This window comes from Hippoglossus stenolepis, chromosome 8 (assembly GCF_022539355.2).
Source record: "Hippoglossus stenolepis isolate QCI-W04-F060 chromosome 8, HSTE1.2, whole genome shotgun sequence".
Classification (NCBI taxonomy): domain Eukaryota; kingdom Metazoa; phylum Chordata; class Actinopteri; order Pleuronectiformes; family Pleuronectidae; genus Hippoglossus; species Hippoglossus stenolepis.
In genome coordinates, this window is record NC_061490.1 from 4492056 (window position 1) to 4508280 (window position 16225).

General features: G+C 39.7%; 1 protein-coding gene across 3 annotated transcripts in view; it reads right to left on the reverse strand.

The window, feature by feature from the left end:
- The window catches only part of LOC118113550 (zinc finger protein 236), a 53088-nt gene extending 38507 nt beyond the window's left edge, over positions 1-14581 (reverse strand). For all 3 annotated transcript variants that reach the window (XM_035163365.2, XM_035163366.2, XM_035163364.2), the window contains exons 1-6: positions 14495-14581; positions 11997-12136; positions 8632-8796; positions 8337-8515; positions 7071-7201; positions 6004-6176 (exon numbers count right to left, since the gene is read on the reverse strand). In XM_035163365.2, coding sequence (XP_035019256.2) covers positions 6004-6176; positions 7071-7201; positions 8337-8515; positions 8632-8796; positions 11997-12136; positions 14495-14546 — 840 coding nt within the window. In that variant the 5' untranslated portion in view covers positions 14547-14581. The remainder of the gene's footprint in view (positions 1-6003; positions 6177-7070; positions 7202-8336; positions 8516-8631; positions 8797-11996; positions 12137-14494) is intronic.
- Between the last annotated feature and the right edge of the window lie 1644 nt (positions 14582-16225).

A 16225-nucleotide genomic window follows, 5' to 3' on the forward strand; every position in this document is an offset into this window, starting at 1 on the left:
AAATAAACATGAAAGAAATGTATGAGAGTAGTAAAACTGTAAATTCAAATCTGAGCGTATAGAGTGCCACTACAAAAAGAAGTGTGATAAAAGATGATGCGTCAGTGGATAGGGTTTGTTTACAAGAAGTGGAGCGAGCTTGTAGATGGTTGAGCTCCAGAGTCACTGGAAAGATGAATTTTGAGTATGTTTGTGAGAATGCGAGGGCACTTGGGCATGAAAGAGCTCCAGTGAGGTGTTCTCAGTTCTCAGAGTATGTGTGGGGGGTGGATGAGTGTGAACAAGTGTAGGGCATTTAGGAAAAAGATGGATGGAATGTTGCAATGTTTGTAATGTTCTGTCAATGTCTTGTCTCTTGTCTTGCAAAGCTAAATAAAAATGAGAAAATATTCACCACAGTGTTGCACCAGGTTAAATTCACATTACGAATTGTTGCTTTATAAAGCAACATACTATTTTGTCATGAACATAGATTCTTGACTATGGTTGTAGACTCATGACTTCGGATCACAGATTAATGAAAGAACTAATTTCTCCAACATTCTGACTTTGTGATGAGCAAAGGTTTTAAAAGCTATTCATAAGCCCACAGTGTTACAGCCAGTGTTAGAGTCTCAACCTTACCTACACCCTACATAACAAAACACTTTATTGGATTTAGCCATGAGGATTTTACTCCCCTGGCTCCTCAGTATGCATCTGCTCATGAAATCTGTTGCGAATAATGCCTGAACATAATTTATTCATAAAGTCAGTCAATCATAGGGACAACCTCTATCTAGAACTGGGAAGCTGAAGAACACTTGTGAAAATTAGATGCATTATTCAAATTGTCCTGCTGTTTGGCTTTCCAGGAGTAATTCAATCAGCTGGCCCCATCGCAGGCTTTTAGCATGTACAATCATGGCAGCAAGTGAGAAAGGGGAATTAATATGAAAATTAATATTTTCAGATTTAATTCAGTCCAAACAGACAGATTTTAAAACAGAAAAAGAGAAAGTGTAAGGAATAACTCAGTGGGCGATTTCACCAATTGAACCACTTGAAGGAAATAATAATTCAACATTTTACTTAAACTTGCTGTGTATTCCATAAACAACTCAGTGACCATCTGACTCAAATAGTTACAAGACCCTTTGTTTACATCAACCACAGAAGTTGTAGCACCGTTATTTGATGTAGGCTTGTATTACTGACGTCTATGTTCTTCATTTTGTCTAAACTTCATTCAGGAATATTACATATTTTACTGACTCATGTTGGATGTTTCCAGTGAGAAAATATAAGTAGTGGCTGTGGCTGCTCTAGAAACAGTATTTAGTTGTGATACTTGATCCTACAAGCCATGTTTTGAAAATAAAATATGATGTCATGGAGTTTCCAGCAGTAACATATATATGGTTTACATTTTTGGTTGTCTTGTCATTGAGCCATTTCCACTGACTTGACTTGTATATAAGGAAGTAAAAGTGTTCAAATCCCTGATCGTCCTACACAATAACTCACTACATGTTAAGAATTAGGTACCCAAACTCATCAACATGCAAATGCAATAGTTAAGATCACTATTTATGATGGGATAGTGTTGTTAAAATGTCAACCAACCAACCCCCGTTGATGGCTGCTGCATGTCATTGAGGAAGGCTCTGAATGTTCTATGTGTACTGGAACAAAATAAACAAGGCAACACCATCCATCAAATATGTGCTCATTAGTATTAACTCAACCTGACTGCTTATCACAGTACATTAAGTGTGAGGCTTTGTATTCTGACTTGATTAACTCTAAAAGAAACACCATTAAAACATCTTGACAGAAGAAACAAATAAGAAGTTATGTTTGTGGTAGGGTATTTTTAATTGGTATTCTAAAATGTATGATCTACTGATTGAACCTGATGCACACATGTTAGTTGCAAAGAGAATAATACTGAGTGAATGGAAAGCTACCAGAGCTCCTTGTTTTTCCAGATGGTTAATGGACCTAGTATCAGGGATGCATCTTGAGAGGCTCCGGAATACTTGATAGTACCTGGGTCCCAATTATTAGGCACCTTAACTTCACTGAATGAATTTTGCATAATACCCATTCTGGCTATTCCTTGCCATATGCTTTATTTTCACTGAATGATTGACTGATGTAGGCGGTAACATTGTAGTTATCTCTGTCCAGTCTGGCATTTTTAATTTGAATACCAATTTTTGGGGGGGTCTTTTTTGATTATTGTCTTTTATGCTTTTGTATGTTTGGTCTGTATTGTATGTTTTGTAAGGGTGTTGATTCTTGTTTTGGTCTGTGTGATGAAAGTTATATATAATTAAAGAAAAAAAAAGTTATGTTTGTATTGTCCTGCACAGTTTGTTTTTCGGGACGTATATTTAAGTCAGCAGCTTGAAAACAGCTTTTCTTTTTGTTCATAACATATGTGCAAATAATTTGAATGTAACAGCAACTGTGGGCATCATAACCCATGAGATTTGTTAACCCTTTATATTTCATGATACAATTAAAGGCTCCATTAAAGGCTGAATGTACACCATGTTATACTGTATATAATTTGTTGCCATCTTTACAAAGTTTATAAACTTATGGGAACTCGCTAGTCTGAAGATTAAAGTGTTTCATTATGTGTCAGATCAATCCTATTCTTGTTTTTAAAGCACTTCATGGTCTTGCACCAGCAGACATGTCACATATGCTCAGTGTATCAACCAGTACGGCTGCTCAGGTGCTCTGTTATGAGTCTGTTGGCTTTTTTCCAAAGTGCAAAACTAAAACCTTTGGTGAGGCAGCTTTTAGTTTTCATGCTTGAAGCCACTGAAACGCTGAGGACCTGAGAGCAGCCGGAAGAGTTGATGTTTTAACAAATTCTTAAAACTTCCTAAAATCTCTTTATTCCCCGGCTTTTGATGAAATATGATTTTTAGACATTATTTTATTGAATCAAAATGTTATTAAATGCTATGTCTATTAATATTATTATAATATGTTTTAACCCATTTTATTGACTTTTATTTATTCTATTTATTGTACTTAAAGAAATGTTTTATTGTTTGAATAGCTTATAAAAGCTCATTTTAAGATATTTTCTTGTGAGCATTTATATTTGTGTTGTCTATTATTGACTCTTCAGTCAAACACTTTGAAAGGCACTAACCTGTATGAGCGGTGCTTTAAAAATTAAGTTTGACTTAAAGCTTGATTGATGGTTGTTTTGGTTGACACTGCCTCACTGACGTTTCTTGTTGATGGTGAAATAGTCGACCTATTGATTTCTACCTTCTCATTAATATATTTCAGATTACCTGAGTTTGAGTTTAGATAATTTAGTGAATAAACTTTCTAAGCATGAGGGATTACTAATAAAATCAAAGAACCAGTATGTGTATTTTCAGGAATCTTCAACCGAGTTCGAGGGATTATGCATTTTGTTTTTACTTGTTAACATGAACCAAGCTAAAAGATGAATGTCCCCTGAGGTCAACTACTTTGAACCTGCTTAGCATGAAAAAAATCGAATAACCAAGTTCTGCCATGAATATTTGAACGAGGGAAATTCTACCTGCTACTTTCAGCTTCCTATCTTTAGTAGGATTGGGAGTAAACTATTCATGTTGTCTGTCTGATCCTGCACATCTACAGCAGCCAAGCCAAGATGGCAGGCAGTTTCTCTGCCAAAGGAAATGTGCTCCATCTCTTATTGTAGAGTTTACTTCCAAGAATAATGTAACTCAGCATATAGCTTTAATAAATGCTGGGAAATACAATCGCTATAGATATACTCAGTTGTCATTTTCTCAGGTACACCTGGCTAAAGCTAATAACACAGAGGTCGGTTATTAAGCCTTGCTCACTGACATAAATGAGGTAAAGGAAATAATAGAAACATTGGTTAGTATAACACAACACTGCTCAACAGCACGACAAATTGCAGGCTCCAAAGTGACCAGTTGAATCAACAGATCTCTAAAACAACTACATCTGAACATTATGACTTCCATGAAAGAATGATTTGATTGCTGTATCAGATTGTACACGTTTTAGCTGAGTGGATGAATTACATTATAATGAAATCACAAAGGATAGGTACATGCAGTGGCCTGACTGGGGTCCAGTATTTACCACTTAATAATGTGTTCGACAAAGTCACTGATTGAACAAGTCTCTCAGTGGCTGCACAATGGGACAGGGATGCTATGAGCTGATGCCAGTGATGGGCACTGACAATGCTAACGTGGTACAGACCTATGCAACAAATTTAGAGTGTGAGAGAAGGACGTGCACAAAAAGAGGCCAAAATGAACCAGAGCAAAAGAAATGATAGTGAATTACGAAAGCCTGGTAATCAGTATGGAAAGTATTTGATATTGCATGTGCATAATGCAGCATTTCAAATTAACTAATAACTTGAGATTCACTCTCTATCACTCATTATCTACTCACCATTAGCCGATGGAGGCATTGTATTTTTTTTCTGTTGTTTTGTTGCCTTTGAAAAAGTGATGCAACACTGTTTACCCCTGAGACTCAAGCACTTCACCCACCCCTCCATCAGCATAGTGGTGAGTAGATAATGAGGGAATTTTCATTTTTTGGTGAACTATCCCTTTAAGACCTTTCAGCTTTACATTTCTTCGTCTCCTGTCGGTTTGTTATGATCAGGAATAACTTCACAACCAAACAACAAACTCTCAGCAAGCAGCAAACACTAGTCCCCTTCCGTTTTCCCTCTACGCCCAAGAATGTTTAACAACCTACAACACAAACAACATTAAGAAGTTTGCGGTTGACACCACTGTGATTGGACTGATACACAATGGACAATACACAATATGAGTCTGCATATTGGCAGAGTGGTGTACCGCTAACGACCTGGCACTTGTCATCTCCAAAACAAAGTAGATGATAATTAACTTCAGGAAACAAGATTAAGGAACCTGCTCTGTTACACATCAGGGGAGACAGTCCTTCAAATTTCTAGGCGCACACATCTCCCAGGACCTCACACAGCACCTCCTAAACAATCACTGGGTGTTCTGAAGACAGTAAAAAGAGCCAACCTGTCCCAACAGCTGTTTCTGTCTAACTATCACTGCAACGTAGAGGGTATTCATATACCTATGGCATGCTGATGTTGTTTGCCAGCTGCACTGCGGATAGGAAAGCTCTTCAAAGAGGCATAACAATGGCACAACAATAACGTCTACAAAATGTATATTTTATGTCGATGATTATTGAAGTATTATGGTTCTAGTGTCACTTTCAGCAGAGACAGCCACTGCATCAACTCTGTATTTGAAGAAACTAATCTTAACTGTCAGGACGGAAAATCACACTTTTCCTTAATGAATATAGAAAAAATGTTATAATCATTATTGTTATTAGTTTTAATAACAATGTTATTTTTTAACTACTTGGATAATAACTTAAATCAATCAAGTGATACAGCGATGATAAATTCTGTGTAGTTCCCTCGACCCAAAGTCTCCTACAGGTATCTAAAGAAATTCCTAAAATAAATGAAACTGCTTAATCCCGATTCAACAAAGGCAGTTTAAATTAAATATAGATGTGATAAATGCCCCTCAGTACGGCACAGATACAAAAAAAAGCTACACTGAATTAAAAGAACTGAGATAGAATAGGCTATATTCTGTCTAGTGTCATAGCATGGATAACAAATCATTAAGATTAATGTTTAATTGTTGAATTCTGAAGAGATTGTAGGGGTATTTAAGTCGTGGACCAGTCGTACTTTCTGTTTCGGTCAGTGATGGACACTATGTGACATGCAAATTGGATGTGCACTTGGAAGCAACTAAATTCCTCATTACCCAAAGTAAACTCTTCACACTGTTGCAAAACAGCTGGTTGTTTTTGGTGGCTGATTTTATTGCTATGGTTCCCAGCACAACAATCACAGATGGTATCACAACAAACACAGATATTTCCTTCTGAGGATGGAAAAACCTCAGTATTTGATGTGCAGTTCTGTGCTCTTACCTCAGAGTGAACTCTGTGAACGTGGGAGTGCAGGTTCCCCTTCTGGGAGAAGGAAGCAGGGCAGAACATGCAGAGGTGAGGTTTCTCTCCAGTGTGTCTCACCATGTGAGTCTGCAGCACCACCTTCTGGTTGAAAGCCTTGCCACAGTGTGAGCACTTATAGGGCCTCTCACCTGAGGAGAAGGGGAAGGTTGGGTTTAAAAAATGCTCTAAGGAGGTTGGGAAGTCTGTTAAAATCACACTTTTTGAAGCAGCTTCTGAGGCTGGTTCCAGCAGTGGTAAATCAGCATTATTGTGACTTTTAACCAACATTAGTGCCATCACTGGTATTATTTTAGGTCTGAATATAGACTTGAACATAATCTTGTGTGTGTGTGTGTGTGTGTGTGTGTGTGTGTGTGTGTGTGTGTGTGTGTGTGTGTGTGTGTGTGTGTGTGTGTGTGTGTGTGTGTGTGTGTGTGTGTGTGTGTGTGAGTTTGTGTGTTGCCTAGCCTCTTCATCAGCTTAAGAGCATTTTGAGATTCAAAGCACAGAGGAATCAGCTTCATCCACTATTACTCATCCAGCCGGTCGGCCGGCAAAGAAAGATAATGGACATGTGGATGATGTGTAAACAGCATGTGGGTGGAAGCTACTGGCTACGTTGGCTGAACTCAAGCGGCCGAATGACTGCAGAGAAACACATGAATAACAGGATTTAAGCAGCATATTTAAATTCTACCCACGCAGTGCCTCTGCATGACAGATGAGCAATGGACTGAGCTGAGGCGGACACTTCCTCAGAAATGGAGGGTGAACACAACAAACTACTCGGGGAGTTGGTGCTGATAGTGGCTACAGTATGCCAGGGAGTCAGAAGAATGAAGAAAACCTAATCAGAGTAAGTTTTGAAAGACAAACAAGAGACTTCAGTTGTATAACGCTGCCTTGAGTCCAGTTTAGGGGCAGCACTGCCCACTTACCCACAAAATCTCCTGCTGCACCCATAACCTATATGGTTTATAGGGCGAGCCCCCTCCCATTACAACCTAACCAACCTGACTCTGTTCAGCGCTTCCATCCCTCACCTGTGTGTATTCGTATGTGTCTGACGAGCTGGCTGGGCTTTTTGAAAGCCTTTCCGCAGTGATGGCAGCTGTTTGTGAACCCACTACGATCAATGTTTTTCTTGTAGTTTCTTGAACTAGAGGAGAGCGGCCTGAGGAAGGAGGAAACACAAAAACATGTCAAAATGGTTTAATATAATATGACAAGAGGATCACAGATAATTATTATCATTGGCAGAATATTTAACCCTTGTGGTTTTCCCATGAATCAGAACCTCTGACATTGTGACGGCACAAAGTGTTCAAAATAATACTTTTAGACACTTGTGTTTAGAAGGCAGCTTGTTGTCACACAGCACATTTAAGTCAAGTAAAAACAATTGAAACTAGAGACTGTGCTACATTAGTCATCACAATAGCTACACAACAACTTCACATTTTGGTATGACATTTTAACTAACTATGACTGAAAGTTAAGTATGAAACTAAACATTCCTCTTTTGGCATGAAAAGAAGAAGTTAGAACTTCACTATATAAATTGTTTTTAAACTAAAAAAAATGATGTGTTCTCATTACTAATGTGATGTTTTTACATATTAACCGGACTTTTAGGACAAATCGCTTATTTGAGCATTTACAAGCTGGTGCTAGTGAAAAACTACCTGCAATGTGGATTCACGTCATGAGAATGAAAAAGGAAGCTCTTAAGTCCACATTTTATTCCAGGGTATTTGTGTGTCCACAGGAAATCAAGACAGGCTTTTAAAAACTCAAATATGATTGCAATCGGATGGAAGTTCATCCCTGACCACTGCTAGTTTTTTTTCTTCCATCAAAATGGTTCACAGAAATAATTCCATCATGGAGGATTGTAGTAAATTAATCAAATCCTCCATGATGCAGACATGCACTTGTAAGCATCTAAATCCTTCATCATCAGTCTAATTCTGTAAACTTTGTTACGAAATGTTCTTAGCTTTGCCTCACAAAGCTGCAGATCCCTCTAAAAGACTTTCAAGTACCTTGATAGTCATAATGCAGATCAGATCACAATGTATCCTTATAATTTATTTGGCATGTAATGTAAAATACTCATATAAGGTATTGCAGGCAGCTACAATCCCAACATATCACAGAGTGGTAGACTTTAGACTGTATATTGCCTTGAACAAGACCCTCATCGTTCCTTTTAACAGCTGCTGGATTCAATCTTCCTAAGAACTCAGAGCAGTTTTCCGCTTGACTTGGTATAATTTAATAAATCAGTGTCTCAAGCCCCGTCTGACCTCATCTTGGCGTGGCTCCTCGTGTGCTCCTTGAGGTGCGCAGACGTCTTGAACTCCTTGTCACAGGTCTTGCAGGTGTAGACCTTGATTCCAGACAGCTCCTTGCGGTGCTCCTCCAGGTGCATAGAGAGCTGACTCTGGAGAACAAACTCATCTCCACACTCTACACAGATCAAATTCTGCACGGGTCGTCACAGCAGTGAAAAGAGGAGATAAAGCACATAAAGGAATTTTGTGTTGATGAAAACAGCAATAAAACATGATGGCTTGATGTTTGACTGGTGGGGTGACTAACCTCCTCCTTCTCGTGCAGCATGATATGAGATTTGAGGCTGGCGATGCGTGAGAACCTTTTCTTGCAAACGGGGCAGGTGAAGTCGCAGGTGGTGTGTGTGGACTTGTGGAGGGTGAGGTTGAACTCCACGTTAAATGTCTGTGGGCACTGGTCACAGCGATGGGGCTGCAAGGGGAGAGAAGAGATCTTAGAGACACTTGAATGAATAGTGAATGATGGAAGTTTTAAAGATTCACATTTCTCTCTGCAGTGCAGTCCTTAGTGCTGCAAACTCTTAATCTTGGTGGAGACAGACTGAGACAGTGTAGAAACACTAACTAGAAGAAGTCTCTACTGCACCTCAATCAGTGACACTCGCTGCAGTGGGAAGTGACAGAGAAAGACAAACAGAAAGACAGAAAAAAGCAGCGCTACAGAAGTTTGCCATACAACATCAAAAAATATGAGGCAGAAATAGCTTAGATATTAAAATCCTTTTCTATTGGAGGAGCTGAATTTCAGACTAGCTGAGATGGTTGTGAGCAACACACAGGCTGACACTGGTGAGCCTGACTCAGAGTGGCAGCCCCCGAGGCTCTTGCTCTTCAGCCTGGAGAAAGTGCCGGTGGAAGTGAAGACAGTGGCCTTGAAATTGAAACAGCCCACGACTACAGGTGCAGCTGCAAATGAGGTGAGGCAGGCAGGGTCTTACTGTCCTATTTCCATGCCGAAGAAGGTGGTCAAGAGAGGATACTAGATACCAGGGAAATTACATTCTCTAACATACTTGACAGCAAACTATAGCACCTATAGTTGAGTCAGACAGAGACACAGCGAGACAGCATGTGAGGGTATGTGTTAGGGCTGGGCAATAAAACAGCTACAGTTATCACAATCTAATTTTCTTCAATGGCATTATAAGAACAGATCAGTATATGTCAAGATAATACAGTGAAGAGGTTTAACCGCCTACCTCGGATTTGTAAAATGTTTAGCGGTTTATCATGTGTTTGTCATTCAGTCTTTAAATTTGACAGAAATAATAATGTGACATTTATAGTGATAATTGTCAATATTATTGGGTGACATTACTGGTACTGGGAAAAACATTTGGAATCGGTCCAGAAGATGGTCTTCACTGCCAGTCGCGACACAACGTGGCTAAAATGTTATCTCGAGGAGCAAAAGCAAGAATCCATAAAATGTTCACTAAAGATGTTTTCATTCATGTTCTCCAGACTTTCTCCGGAGTTGTGCCTTTCACACATGCAGGGGGAGATTCACTGCTCAGACTCGTTCACAACACCAAAGGCGAGGGATGGTGCTGCAGGCAGAAGTAGGATGTAACGTATCAATTCCGCTGCGGAGATCACATGTTTTTGTTTGCAACACATCAACACCACAAACTCTCTTGACATCTTTGTCGGGGTGTCCTACGTGTAAAGCACAGCTTTTTCAAGCAGAGATGATTGTATTCTTTTTAGTTTTTTTCATTTTTGCGTACTTTATACAAGGGGGCCAGGCGGAGAGAGGCCGCAGAAACTCCGCAGGCTCTGCCTTGGACATTTGCATTCACACATACACTTCCTCTGAACAAACTCCAGAGCACCTCTAGAGTTCAATGCATGTCTGAAAGTAGCTTTAAAGTGCTTTATCTTAATCAATATAGGGCTCTAAATGTTATTCTGGGTCTGGGTTTGATCCAGAGTATACAGAAGAAGAGCGAGTAAGGAGAAAGAGAGAGAGGCCCGATCTGAGGAGGAACAATGAGCGGTTGCGAGAGAGACTTCTCTTTAAGAATTATTAACACCCCCACATTTATGAACATATGGCCCAGGTTGAAAAATACTGGAAATCCTGTTTAAGGTTTTTGAGCCAGAGCAATGTGTATTATAGGATTTTCCTATGGAGGATTAAAAATGTAGGAAGAGGGAATGGAAATTCATACAAACAGCCGCTGAATCTAATCTATACTATTACTGGAGAGTGACCAGTGCAGCAGACTGCAGCTGTGATTAATATTTACTGTGCTATTTCAGACAGTTATTGGCTGTAGATACAGGGCTGTAGGTGGTTAAGTAACTTCTCCCCTCTCAGCAAAATTACCATTTTGAGTTCTGCTGCGACATCTCTACAAAACAGGAGCAACAATGCAACAATACAACAATGCAACAATGCGAGTCTAGTGTATTAACACCAAAGAAGCTATTCACATATTGTAATTAATCTTATTAAGAGTTAACAAAAACCTCCCATATTGATTTTTCATTCATCACATTGTGCCCATTGCAGCTCCACAACAGTTTCTACTAATGAAACGACAGGAGCAGAGAACATGCGCTTCTGTGCTCCTTTGCTTTTCAGACATACACGTGAGACGACTTTAACCTTCCTGCATCAGGTCTTATTTGGCAGCACTTTATTCAATCAACTCATTTACATTTTCAATATTAGTAATCACCCTGGTTACATTAAAACATGTGGCAATTATTGTGTGGCTCTAATGTAATTATGCATGTAAGGGTGAGTTAATTACCCAAGATGTGCCCTGAAGAACATACAGGAGAAATGTGCACCTTGCTGCTGGTAACACCACATTCACTGAGTGGCAGACTAACTCTAGACCTGTGCTGAGCCTGTCAAATAAATAACAGCACCTACAGCAGATTTAAAATTCCACATTGTGAAAAATCATCTGAGCTGGAAAATCCAGGACACCTCCAGCTTTGACAGTAAGCCGCTAGCTCTGGGACAGCTACAAGTTGGGATCCGCAACAGACTTTGACTACGATGGACAGAGAGTTTCCTCTGCTCCTAGAAGTGTTGACTTTTGTTGTACTTTGTGAGGGTAATCCTATAACAGGTCAACAACCTCACCGATGAAGCCCACTGCTCCAGAAAGGGGCGTGAAATGCTGTCACCTCACACCACCCTCACATCTCTCAGTTGCTCAGCTCTGCCCTGTTGTGACGGGCTGGTTTGAAGACATATCATTAAACTCTCTGGTAACCAGGCACATCAAATATGAGCCTTTTTAAAACCAACTGAAGGTCGAAGAGACAAAACTTTGAAAAGTTTGCATCAATGAAAATGCCATTATGCTCAATAGATACTGCAATACTACATTGTCAAAGCACTATATAATGCGTTAAAATCTCCAGTGCAGCTGTTTTCAACCTAATAATAACAGTGGGGTTCTACTGGGTAGCTACTTTACAAATAGTACGGAGAGAGTTAGCTCTACTGAGACATATAGTATTTGAACGTGAAGAATCATAGAAATAGAAATCGTGCAGAGGACAGAGAGCAAACATGCTCTGCTGATTTTATCTTCGAACAGTTTTGTGTTCACTTTGTTGTCATGGCTACCCGTTATCCTCATTTACCTTATCGTTGCTCTCATGCTCACGGAGATGCTTCTGCAGCTGGCTGTCAGTGGTGACGACATGACAGCATATTCTGCACTTCTTGTCCTTGACCTCTCCATCACTGTAACCTTCCGGCTTATTTTCACTGGGATCCGCATCTGACGAGAAGCACAATGGAACACATTTCAAGTAGTTTGAAGTAAATAGGACAGAGAACATCTCCAACTGGGGGCGGCTGGGCTGAGGGGTAGAGTGGTTGTCCTACAACCAGAAGTTCGGCGGTTCGATCCTCAGTCTTCCCCATCTGCATGCCGAAGTGTCCCTGGGCAAGATACTGAACCCCTCAATTGCCCCTCATAGATGTTGAATGCACTAATTGGAAGTTGCTTTGGATAAAAGTGTCCGCCAAATGACATGTAACGTAACGCTGTGTTCAGTGACGCAAACACACATTTAACACCAGATGTTTTCATCTGAACAGTGTTTTTATAAACTACATCATTACGACAGTCCTCTCTTGTGGTTGATGTGGTTGCATAATAAGGACATACTATGACCTGGTACCTGTATTGAGTTTTTTGTTTTGCTTCATATATACTTTTTATGTATTCAGTATTTCTTGGAAGTGCATAGTTTCCAGATTAAGTAGAATAGGTTAGCAATGGAAGTCCAACGTGCTAACAATCAAGACTAGTGATGATGGTAATGAAGTGCTGGATGATATGGCCCAAAATTATTTCAAAATAAAAACATTAATATCATTCGATATTGACAATGATCATGAACATTTTTAAATTATCATTCCTTTAAAGTTAAAGACAGATCTTTGTTCCTGAGTGAAGGTTGTGGTTTTAAACTCTTCTTTGTGAGCAGAGACTGACAAACACTTGATAAACAGCAAAACATTTTACAAATCTGAAGTAGATCAATTGTGTCATACCTCCTCACTGTGCTTGTACAATAATTAGTAATTGCATTAATATATATTGCACTTTCGGTATATTGCTATAGATGAAACAATATTTTGTTTGATATATTGATATTGTTTTGCCATGCCCTTAGTAATATTATCAAATTAGCCTTCTATAATGTGTTTTCCAATATCATATATCAATATGTGAAATAATGTAACATCTTGTAATTGTATCTGTCAGTACAAAATTAAAACATCCGACCTTTAATGTAACATAATGATGATATATTAGTCTGTGTTCAACAGCAGCACCTTGAAGAATGGGGTTTGTGTTCATCACGTAGGTTTGCAAGAACGTTTTGCTCTCATCTTGAAGGTTAACAAAAAACAAGGCTGGGCAATAAAACAATAACAATTATTATTGCGATATAATTTTCATTACTCGCAACATAAAAGCTTAATATATATATCAATATATTACTTTTGCATTGTGGAAGTACACTGAGGAGGTACAATAACAGTTGGTTTTATTGTTGTTCTCAGGTGCTCATCAAGAAGAGTTTCAAACCACAACCTTCAACAAACATGTGAGAGATAATAATGGGACATTTATCAGGTTCATTGTTTAAATTATCTCTCAGCCCTGTGACAGACTCGTCTCTATCCTTTACCTTCACTCTTTTATCTTACACTTACGGAAAATAAACAGTATACATATATTTAATATTGCAGGATCAAATTGAGATTGAGATCATCACCCCATGATGTTTACAAGTAAACCTGTTGGGGAGTCACTGCTATTACTTCAGATAAAAGTATGTCCCACAGTTCACACACCCATCTTGTCTGTGACAGTAACAAACACCAGCATGAACTTGGTTTATGTGACATGGATCCGAGGTGAAATCATTTCTCGGGGATTTGACATTGTGTTAATGATTTTTGTCATCAGCTAAGTGGCGTCGCAACTTCCAGTTTGCCTCCTCCAGCTGACGGCTCATGTCACCGAGCTAAACATTGTATCCCGGTGATAGCATCAATGTGCTAGCAAACCGAAACCAGCTCGGCGACCATGTCAACACATGTTTGTGTCACGTTTGTTTGGTGACAGTTTGTTGTGAGCACACACACACACACACACACCTCTGCTCCCCCGGCAGCTGGACAGCCTCCATCCACCGCCTCGCCGGGACCAGAGCCCCGCCGAGCAACATTACGGGGAGTTAGCAGCGAGGCTAACGGTAGCAAAGGCGAGCTAGTTAGCAACAACAAGCTAACGACAAATGAGCAATAAACACACATTAGTGGTGCACGGGGCACTTGAGCCAACGTTCAGTGACGGCGGAGCTCTTCCCCTCGCGGACACCAATTTAGACTGGAAGCCAATAAGAGGAGGCACCGACATGTTATTAATATCATTCCGCCTCAATCACTCCTTCGCCGCACAAAGCAAAGCCCACCCGCAATACTATATCCGGGGACTATATACACTCCACTCAAGTGTCATTATATGCGCGGCGGAGATGTTTGACAAACTAATAGCCGGTTATTTGGATAGCCCACAGTCTGTATTTTTTATTCCTTGCGTTTTGGTACTTGTTACCTGTTCCGTCGCTGCTTTTAACTCTCAGTTTGCGAGGCCGGCCCCGCGGCATAGTTCCAGTAGTCGGGGCGGGTGTGCTGTGAACGCTTCGCTTTTCAAAATGGCGATTCGGTCATTTGTGCACAGCGCAGACAGCGCACCCGAGGAGCCGCAGCGCTGCGCGGAGTAGGGAGACATCTACCGTCGGGTCCGCTGTACATGCAGCTACAGGTACTCCCAAACAAATAGTGGTTCATAGAAATAACAGGGGAGGTGTGGAGTTAACTTCACAGTGCTCACTCTGTTATTTATATACTTTTTTTGTTGTTTCCTGATGTGGCTGAATTCATTGTAAATGCTATACTTAAATTAATATAAAAAAAAAAGTCAAATCAGGAACCTGCATGAATACAGATATATTTCAGTCAGGCTTTACTAGCAAAAATAATTTGGATGCCACCTGTAACTATCTAACTTGTAGCTTTCAGTTGTAATTGTTACTGTAAAAACCAAGGGGCCATGTAAGCCCCATGTGTGTCTGTTGTGTTAATATGAGTCAAGCAAACTGTTTGTCTAATATATATACTCCACTAAAACATCAATAACTGAGATTATACAGCCCTACAGGTAAAGTGCTCATCACCTGGTCTGTATACTCCTGACTAAATCTTTATTAAGCTACACTATTCAAAAGAGGCATAAGAGAGCAATTTAAATCAGCAACGTGCACATCAGTAAATAACAGAAGAAAATGGTGGGGGGGGGGATGAATAGGAAGTTTTTCCATTTTCCACAGATAGCAATCATCAAGCATGTTTTATTTCAACTGTCAAGAATTCAAATGAATGTTAGAGGGATGTCATAATTGTACAAAACACGGTGTAAATGATGCCTTTTCCACTCGAATATGAATGTCAGGGCTTCCAGACACTTGGATGACACCACACGAGCAGTATGGAGGCATTTCATGTTTATTTGTGTTGTTTTTATACGTTTGAAGAAACCCCTTTAACATAACATAACAAAGTACATCAGTCAAATTTAGGCAGCTGCAGCTAGCTGTAAAACCCCCCAAAATACAAAGTTAAGGGCACGGGAAGCTTCTCCTCTGTGGCAATAGATAAATATGTTATTTTCTCCTTCCAGGACTCATGGATGGGGCATTCCCAAAGACAAAGGAACAAGCTTCCCTCACGTACAAATCACATTTGATCCATTTATCATATATTAGGGTTGATGCGATGCAGTAAAACAGGAATAATGAGAAACACTAGACTGCAAATGCCATGAATACCTTTGGAGATAAAACGCAACATATATGAAACTCAGTATCCATTTTCAGTGACACACAAAGTACATGTTGAAATATCACTAGAATGTTACAAATGCCACATGAAATAAACATATCATAAAATGCTGTAAGATAAGGTGCCCATAAACTAATCCATGACATAGTTTAAGTACCTCAGTTGTATCAGACATAAACCCATCATAAAGTGTGATATGTTAGTTTTGAACTCACAACCCAGTGCCTTGCATAAGGTTGTATTGATTTTCCAGCAGGGTGTTAGAGGCACGTTGTAAAATACCTCAACTGTCACCAGCAGAGGGAGGCAATGAGTTATGAATGGCTTTGGTCATTTATGGGCCAATAATCCCGCAGATGCCAACAAGCTGACTGTGCTGATGAAATGAGATTGGTCCTGTTTGGGAGTGTGTGTGTGTGCTACTGATCTCAGCTGCCTCAAAAGA